This window comes from Xenopus laevis, chromosome 9_10S (genome assembly GCF_017654675.1).
Source record: "Xenopus laevis strain J_2021 chromosome 9_10S, Xenopus_laevis_v10.1, whole genome shotgun sequence".
NCBI classification, from domain to species: domain Eukaryota; kingdom Metazoa; phylum Chordata; class Amphibia; order Anura; family Pipidae; genus Xenopus; species Xenopus laevis.
In genome coordinates, this window is record NC_054388.1 from 38,029,183 (window position 1) to 38,039,182 (window position 10,000).

General features: G+C 45.1%; 1 protein-coding gene across 2 annotated transcripts in view; it reads right to left on the minus strand.

Moving 5' to 3' along the window:
* The window catches only part of soga1.S (suppressor of glucose, autophagy associated 1 S homeolog), a 58,387-nt gene extending 50,622 nt beyond the window's left edge, over nucleotides 1-7,765 (minus strand). The window contains exon 1 of one of the 2 annotated variants that reach the window (XM_018238470.2): nucleotides 7,080-7,765. In XM_018238470.2, the coding sequence (XP_018093959.1) occupies nucleotides 7,080-7,544 (465 nt within the window). In that variant the 5' untranslated portion in view covers nucleotides 7,545-7,765. The remainder of the gene's footprint in view (nucleotides 1-7,079) is intronic. The other variant, XM_018238469.2, reaches the window with a different exon arrangement.
* Nucleotides 7,766-10,000: the final 2,235 nt, after the last annotated feature.

Genomic DNA, 10,000 nt, shown 5'->3' on the forward strand with positions numbered 1-10,000 from the left:
CCTTTAATACGAAGCACATATGTGAGGAGTATGATTGCTTAGCTAAGCTAAAAATGCATCCTGCAGACTCCACAGTTTCCAAGCAGCCATACAAAATGCACCTATTACTAATGGAATGTAGCATAAGCATTTCATATGAAGCCAGTATTAAAGGGTGAGGTGGTAACCCTATGCACCAGCATCTGCCTCTGTGGGAAGATTATTAATATTCTGTTCTATACAGGTGACTATTTTAGGTAGAAGCGGTCTGCTAACAGACTCAGACAAAGGAGCAATTAAAGTAAATAAACACATAGGTATGTATAGACAGATACAATATATCAGTACTGTTATCTCCAGAGGGGAAACAACCAGATTTAAAAGAACAAGGAATTCTCACTGAACGGATATCAGTTTGTTTAGTCAATATTGACAGCGGTTTGTCCCACTGAAGTACAAAACCCTAAGGGTTAAGGTGGCCATAGACACACAGATCCTAACGTACGAATCGAGGATTTGTACGATTTTCGGATCGTGTGTGGCGTGTGCCGACATCTTTCGTCCGGCGGAGATCGGTCGGGTTTGATTTTGACCCGACCGATCCCGCCGGAACCCAGGGCACATCGTAATCGGATCGTTCGGCCATACGGCCGAAAAATCAGATTACACCCGATATAGCCATGTTTGTTAATGGCATATCGGGGAAAGATCCGCTCGTTTCGCGATGTTGCAAACGAGCGGATCTTTGCATCTATGGCCACCTTTAGTCCACTTGAAGAGATTCGGGGAGATTTAATTTAATTCGGCGAGATTTAATAAATTGGCTCTTCTTCTGGGCGACAATCTTCCCGAACTGCCTTTGCGTGTCTTCCCATCCTCTATAATGAAAATCCGCCAGCACTAAAGCACAGGCGGCACTTAGTTTTCCGAAGTCGCCCAAAGTTGCCTCAAGCCATGCGACAAATCTCCTCTTCTTCGCGGCGACTAATCTCCCCGATCTGCCTTCTGCTAAAATGTAAATCGCCTGGGGGCAGTCACACGGAGTACTTCGTTTCCCGAAGTCGCAATTACGGGCGACTTTGGAAAATGAAGTGTTCCGTGTGCCTGCCCCCAGCCGATTTACATTTTAGCCGACGAAAGGCAGATCAGGGAGATTAGTGCACGCAAAGAAGAGATTTGTTGATGGACGATTAATCTCCCTGAATCTGCCCGTGTGGCCAGACCCTAAAACATATTAAATTATATCAGTGAAGAAACAGGTTAACCAAGGCCAGTAAGTCTAAAAACCGCTGAGAACAATAATATGACTACAAATAATTTTAGTGTCAGTAAGCAGTGTGTAATATTTAGCTGTGTGCATTGTGTTTGAATAGGGGAGTGCTCCCATTACAGAGCATTCTGTCACAGTGTCACAGATCCTGATACCTATTGTAAGCAGCAGTCCTGCCCTGCTTTATGGCGGAGATTCTAGCTATCTTTATAACAGAGCATTCTGTAACAGTGACAAAGATCCTATCTGCACAAAAAGCAGCATTTTATCTGGTTTAGCCACAGAGTCACAGACAATATTTTGGGAATTCACAATTTGAACATGAAAACAAATGGATTAAGATGACTCTGTGGCTCCAAAACAGTTAAATGATGCAAGCCTTTTAAAACAGCTCTTGGGATTATCTGTGTGTTTGCAGGATTAGTTGATACTTGGAGCATCAAGGGATCAGCTAGGTAAAATAACAATATTGTTACATTTTACATCCCTGTATCTTGTACATGTGGTTGTGTAAGGAGCTTTGCATGAAAGGGAACAATAGCAGTTCTCCAGGGCTCTTATCATACACTATGGGGAAAGTTCAAACAAGTGGAACACATATGTACAAGTTATACATAATGCTAATGCCAGACAGGGCTCAAAATCACAATTAAAATCAGTCACTATGCTGCAATTAGCCCCCTGTCCTGCCTGAACCAGGAACAATTGTGTTGGGACGGGATCAGGGAGATTTTGCATTATCATGCCGATTTCAGCTGCATAAGCCTGTACCTGGCCTGACACCATTGTTCTGGGGGCAGGCAGGACAGGAGGCTAATGCCAGCGTAGGGGCTGAGTTTCAGACATGTGTGGCATTAGTCACAGATAATGTGTAAAATGGGCAGTTATGGATGGCTTTATCCTCCAATCATGGCAATGTTTCAAGGATATAAAATTTGTTTGTTTCAAAAAGTAACATGCCTTACCTGTGAATAAATACAGAAAGTAAGCTGAGTAATTCTGCCTTCCCAGACATGAGAGACACTGAGGGTCTTACAAAAGTCCCCCCCCCCCGGAATGGACTGGTTCACAAGCCAACTACAATCATTAAAGGACAAGGCATATCAAAACTAAAAATGCCCTAGGTGCTTGTGTGTATTCCCTCGTCCTGCGCTTCTGCTTCTAAAAAGACATAATTTCAGGTACCAGATAGAAATAACCAATATGCTGTGCGGGCCAGTTAAAACCTGCAGGTTCAGGCAGTGGGTGGGTCATTCTTTTTAGTGACATAACTGTGCAGTCCTGTCTCTTTGATGACATAATTACTTTGTCCCATCCCTCTGGTGATGATCATTGGATCAAATCCAGACTATAAAACTGAATAATGGTTGGAGGTTCATCAGGTTGGGAGGGATTCTGGATATTTCCAACCTGCATGTTGCTATTGAGGGACAAATATTGAGGGCTTCTGGTGCTCCTGATTATACATACGTTGCCTCCATCAATAACAGGTGAATACTAGTGTAGATTTTGATATTCAGAAGGCTTTAGCCAAGTGCATTGCTTAGTTTTATATGTGAACCAGTAACATCACATGCACTGCCCTGCACATACTGGATACCCTGGAATAAACAAGATTTCCAGGGAAGCAGTAAAAGGGAATCAGAGAGACCACCCCCTTTCATACAGTTTCTCCTTCTTACGGATACACTAAAGCTTAGTTCTACACATGAGCGGGTATGCACGGCAACCAGCTTTAGAGTGACATTAGGCTACTGGCACATCGGGCCAATTTTTGGCCTGCAAAATCAGCCATTTTGACAGACACAGTGTCTCTGGGTGATGGCACATCAGAAAATTGATAGAAGCGCAAGGGCCTGCGGATAAACACAGGCCTAGAATCTGCCTGGTGTGGTGTAGCCTTAGAATTAAAAATTGCAATGGCACCCACATTTATCAAATCGATTTTACGTAAAACAGAGTAAAGAAAATCTGGGCCAAGCTGGGCCAAACTACATTTCTCCAGACATACCACAACCCACAGCATCTTCAATTTAGGGATGCTGGGAGTTGTAACTCAACATCGGAAAGGCCTGGTTGCTTTTAACACGTTTCTGAAATGTAGCAGGTGTATTTGTAGCTCCATATTTGTGTAGTTTGTTTTCACTTCTATTTGTGATCCAGCGACCAGGGGAGGGTATTTCCTGGGTTATAGGATCGCACCAAATCTGGGCGCCTGCCAGCCTAACACTGTGATACCCCTGCTGCCCATGTTAGACCCTCACCTCTGAGTCCTCATGGCCCCTGTGTAACACAAGTACTGTAGTGCCACAAGGCCCACATTCCAAATAAACATTTTCTTTTCAATCTCTGGCCTCAAATGAGGTGTCTGGTTTCTTGGAGGAAGCAAAACTGGGACACGACAGTCATAATGAGCATGCGGTGCCTTGTTGTGATCCCGAGGCTCCACTGCAACAATGAGACGCAAGACACCCTACACTGCTACAATAATCCTTGTTTGTGGAATATTCCCGGCGTGCTCTCCAAGGCTTACTCCCCCTGGCATGTTCTCTGCGAACATGAACATACACATCTTCCGTTAAAAGGAGTTATACTATGCCGTTATAGTTTATGGTATTTCTCTGCATGGGCTATGAGCAAACTTGAATGAATGATTCGCCTTAAAGTTACTTTTAGTATGTTAGGGCTAGGCCACACGGGAAGATTTCAGGTAGATTAGTCGCCTGCCTCGTGAGGCAATTTCGAGCGACTTTGAAAAACGTATCGCCGCGTGTGAATAGGCGCAGGCGACTTTAGCGCCAGCGAGATACCAGCAAGCCATTCAGGGAGATTAGTCGCCTCAAAGACGCGGCGATCAGTCGCCAGGCGACCAATCTCCCTGAATCTTCCCGTGTGGCCCTAGCCTTATAGAAATGCAAATTATAAGCAACTTTTCAATTGGTCCTCCATTTTTTATTTTGTTTAATTTTTTAATTATTTGTAGTCTTCTTCTGCAAACTCTTTCCAGCTTTCAAATGCTATGTTTATTACCCCTCTCTCTTTTTAGGCCCACTGCTATTCATATTCCAGTCTCTTATTCAAATTAATGCATGGTTGCTACGTTAACTTGGACCTAAGCAACCAAACTGCTAAGATTGCAAACTGGAGAGCTGCTGAATAAAAAGCTAAATAACTCAAAAACCACAAATAATAAAAAATGAAAACCAATTGCAAAATGTCTCTACGTCATACTAGAAGTTAAAGGTGAACAACTACTTTAAGGGGCTGTTTCTGCTCAATTGTGCTTAGTACAGGGGAATGCCTATGCTGATTTAGTTTTATAGTACCTCACTATACAGGTTTGAGCAATATAAGGGGACTATTTTTTTTATTTTAGCAAAAGTATTATTTTCTGGTAGGGAAAACAAACAGCGGCAGATGAGAAACATCAGGCAGCACTGAATTACCAAATGAAGTATATGCTGTTAAATGAAAGATCTATTATTTATAGAATCCAGTGCAAAGATGCATTTGATATCCGGTGAGCTAATCCAGCAAGTAGCAAGGCCAAGGGTGACTGTATGGGAATTTTGAGCCAGTCAGTGTCCCAGTAATCAGAGATCATCTGGAAGTCATTACTCCTTAGTAACGAGGGGGTGCAACATCCGGTGTGCCATGTATGTGTGTGTGCGTGTATACAAATATACCCCTCTGAATGCAGCCAATCAGAGCAGCCAGAGAAACCAATCTGTTCTATTTGAAAATAAGTAGCTGGAATTCTAAAGAACACAGGTTGCAGAGCTTGGCAGCTGATTGGTCAGAGGATGTTACTAGCTCCCCTTAGAGCCAATAAGAAAAGGCTCAGAATACAGAATGTCTTCTCTTTTTCTTACAAAGATGTTCCAATTATAACCCTGCAGGCAATTAGCAGTAGGTGTTCCTAAATTCCCCAGATTTCAGGATCTAAAAGCAGAGATAATATTACATTTTAATGCTGGAATTAAAAACTTTAGGACCTGCCACTCCTAAAAGCTGCAGATTTGCAAAAAGGAAACTATGAGGATGCTGGGAATGAAGGTTACTAAAGACTACTACTGAAATTCCTCCAGAGATGCTGCAACAGTAGCAGGTTGTTCATCCCTCTAGGGATGCTGGGAAATGTAGTGTTAGAGGCTGATGTTTCAGGATATGGAGAGACATAGTAAGGATGCACGGTCCCCATATACAAAGCGGACATCACAGAGAAGACAAAAACAATCTACTAAGCAGGGATACAAAGCAGCGAGCCATGAAGTCACCACATTGTGTGAAACCTATAGGAGCCGCCACAAAGACATCCCACCAGCCATGCAGTCCCTTCCAGATCCTGCAATATAATAACATTGTGCCTGTATGATTCTGGGGTTAATAGAAGCAAAACCAACACTCCTGCTGCACAGCCCCTATCCACATAGTGAACCTGCTGGTACCCCAATATTTACATTCATCTATAGGATTAATTAAAGGAACATTAACACCAACAAATGAAAGTGTATTAAATTAATTAAAATATAATGCACTGTTGGCCTGCACTGGTAAAAATTGTGCGTTTGCTTCAGCAACTCTACTATAGTTTATATAAACAAGCTGCTGTGTAGCCATGGGGGCAGCTATTCAGAGCTGAAAAAAGGAGAAAAGGCAAAGGATACACAGCTGATAACAGATAAACTCTGTAGTATACAATGGGATTCTACATAGCTTATCAGTTATACAATATTTGAATTGTGTTTGAATGGCTGTCCCCGTGGCTACACAGCAGTTTGTTAATATAAACTATACTAATCTTTCTGAATCAAACACCCACGTTTTACCAGTGCAGGCCAACACTACATCATTTATTCATTACTTAAAAACACTTTAATTTGTTGATGTTACTGTTGCTTTTATTATAGGGTTAACACTTGAAAGCCTTATCAACCTCCCCTCTGCCCAATCAAGAGTCAATCAGCCTCTTGTGCGGAGTAAATTGATTTATAATTGCAGTGGAACCTCAATTGTTGTTGTGTGGTCTCACCTATATATTATGCATATTATGCATAATACATTTCCCATTAATACATTTCCCTGATTTTACACCATTTTTTTCGGGTACCCTGAAAAACATAAAACTGTATAATGAGCCATTTACTCCAGCCATGAATTGGATTAAGGCAAAGTTACGGACACAATCATCAGTCACAACTTGTACACCACCACTGACTCTGGCGCCAACTCATCCCTTTAGAAACTATGGTTGAGTGACTATAAGGACTGTTAGGTTTCTACACAACGCTGCACACTGTATTTTCCCAAGTGCCTGTAACGGAGAGGAGGAGTCAGCTGGTAACTCCCTGCAGCCCTGACAGGATCCCCTGCACTAGGATTACCATCAATTTCTAAAAACGAGCTTCCTAAAATGCACCATAATGTTCATCTGGGCCTTTCCTTAGACCCTATTTGTACTGGAGCCCCTAATTCTGCAGCCCTGGACCCACGTGATGTTGTACAGTAACACTGGGCACCAAGGCTGAAACATCACCCCGAGCAGAGTAGCCCATTCATTTAGCTCACATAGTAAAGAGGGATTTATTGTTCTTTGCACATTGGCTAGTGACAACAGAAAACACCCAGCTGTAGCTCAAGTATTTACCAATAGAAAGTTATCCAGTAAGCTTGAAGGGCCCCTTTTTGTATTGTGCCCCTTTAATTTGTTTTATTGATTATGTATTATGTAAAAAATATATATCCCCAAATAATAACAAGTCCAGCGTATGAGCCCCTGTCCACCAGAAATCCCGCCCATGCGGCTCTCGCCCCGCCCCCGCGTTCTCACCTTCAGATAATCATTTTCGGAGCGCAGCTCGTCCATGTCCCGGAGGAGCCCGTCAGTGCCCCCGTCCAGTAAATCGTCGGTGAGGTCAGAGAAGGCCATGGAGGTGCTGCATTGCATCCGACTACACGTTCCCTCCTCGCTACTCGCTCCCCGGCTGCCCCCGCTGCTCTCTTCAGTAGCACACGAGCCCTCTGAGCTGCTGTCAGTCCGGGGCCCCGGAGCCCCTTGGCATTTCGATTTGCCCCCCGCTCGTGGCCCCGATTGTTTCTTGTTGGCCGGAGATGGGAGCGCGCGGCGGGGCCCCGGGGGGACAACACACAGGGAGGCTGGGGCGCTTCTGCGGCTCTTAGATATAGACCATCCGCTCAGCTCCTTGGGTCGGGCCGGGGAAGGAGCCCGGTTCATCCTCTTTTTCTCCCGAGCCGGGGGAGGGGTGGTGTCCCCTGAGGGCCCTCCCGGCTCCATCGCTGCAGTAGGAAATGTAGGAGGCCTCTCCCGTGATACAGTCTCCGTGTAGCTCCAGCAGCGGCTCTCTGACTCCCTGTAACGGCCGGGGACGTGTCTGCTCTCTGCATCAGCTTCATCTGCCGCTGGGAGGGAGGAGAGACAGGGGGCGGGTCTGGGAGGGGAATCAAGGATGAACTGTCTCTCTGCCCATCATTCAGCCTACTACAACTTCCAGCATTCACCTGCTCAGCCAACTACAACTCCCAGCATTCATCCTGCTCAACCAACTACAACTCCCAGCATTCACCCTGCTCAGCCAACTGCAACTCCCAGCATTCACCTGCTCAGCCAACTACAAGTCCCAGCATTCACCCTGTTCAGCCAACTACAACTCCCAGCATTCACCCTGCTCAGCCAACTACAACTCCCAGCATTTACTCAGCCAACTACAATTCCCAGCTTTTACCCTGCTCAGCCAACTAAAACTCCCAGCATTCACCCTGTTCAGCCAACTACAACTCCCAGCATTCATCCTGCTCAGCCAACTACAACTCCCAGCGTTCACCCTGTTCAGCCAATTACAACTCCCAGCATTCACCCTGCCAAGCCTACTATAACTCCCAACATTCACCCTGTTAAGCCAACTACAACTCCCAGCATTCACCCTGCTCAGCCAACTACAACTCTCAGCATTCACCCTGCTCAGCCAACTACAACTCCCAGCTTTTACCCTGCTCAGCCAACTACAACTCCCAGCATTCACCCTGCTCAGCCAACTACAACTCCCAGCATTCACCCTGCTCAGCCAACTACAACTCCCAGCATTCACCCTGTTCAGCCAACTACAACTAACAGCATTCACCCTGCTCAGCCAACTACAACTCCCAGCATTCACCCTGCTCAGCCAACTACATCTCCCTGCATTCACCCTGCTAAGCCAACTACAACTCCCAGCATTCACCCTGTTCAGCCAACTACAACTCCCAGCATTCACCTGCTCAGCCAACTACAACTCCCAGCATTCACCTGCTCAGCCAACTACAACTCCCAGAATTCACCCTGCTCAGCCAACTACATCTCCCTGCATTCACCCTGCTCAGCCAACTACAACATTCAGCCCAAACTGCAAGCTTCAAGGGCATTTCCACCCAAGATTCTCAGCATGTTTCCAACATCCCGTGTTGTACAAAGTAACAGAAGTCGCTTCTTCTCCAGATTTGTTGATCAGCTGCCTTCTGCTACATGGTTTCAGTAATGAAAGCCAGTGGAACACAGAATATAATCAGACAGACAGACACTGCTTTCCATAGTCATTTGCTGGTAACTTTACAAATATTTCAATAAAGATATATTGGAAACTTGCTTGAAATGATATTTCTTTGAATTTGGGTGGAGTACCCCTTTAATGAGGGATTGTGATAAATACATATTGTGGGGCCCTGTGATGCATTGACTCTTTCTGTCTGATTGGCCGGATACCACTGAGGATTGGTCAGTATAAAACTGGACAGATGCTTGAGATCAGCACAGTGTCTCTTTGGCCCTTGTGCACCCAGACTGATGTCACTGCTATGATTTATTGGCTATTTAACGTAGGGATTTAATATGCAGAACTATAAATAAAGGTGGAAACTGTAGCTTGTAAATACTGGCCAAAATAGGATTGTGCCTTTTGTGTACTTTTAATGGGTGTTTGATATAGACGTGTTTGACTGGCTAATAAAAGCTGCCCACTTGGTCCCTACAGACCTAGTAGGCAGTTTATTGACCCATATATGAGGCCCACCCAGGGTCAGACTGGGCCAGCAGGACCCGGGAAAAGAACCCAGTGGGCCCCGCCTGCCCACACTCTCTCCCTACTAGTGCCGCTTCCAGCCTCCCTCCCTGGCTCTTGATGCACCTACAAGAAGGAGAAGGTTGGTGTGGGGGTGCCAGAGGGGGTTGCAGCTCGGGTAGGGGAGGGGCTTTGTGGCAGGGGAGGAGGACCCGGGGGGGGGGTCTGATGTTGGGCCTGCCCAACCAATATCTGGCAAAGATATCAATTGGGCTTTATTAAAAGTCTCCCTGGACAACGCACTGATGATGTCCTTGACCACTGGGTCTCTGTAGGCCTCATCATACCATGTGATCACTGGTTCTAGGGCAAACAATTGGATCAGGCTGATTTGACCAGAATGAGAATGGTCAGATTAAACCCAAATCTGCTCATTTGGCATGTGATAAAAAGCAAGGCTGTCGGTGGCTACTGAATGGAATGGTTCCAGTAGGACTTTTTTTTTTCCTAGGGCCCAGCACCACTGGAGTCAAACCTGGGTTTTGGGTTATTTGTGTGCCCAGAACATTCTTACTCTTTATATTTGTATGTATGCATGGGGTAGGAGGTGTTATTTTAATTCCCTTAAAGGTACAGTTCAGTGTAAAGATAAAAACTGGGTAAATAGGCTGTACAAAATATTCTATATATATGACATCCA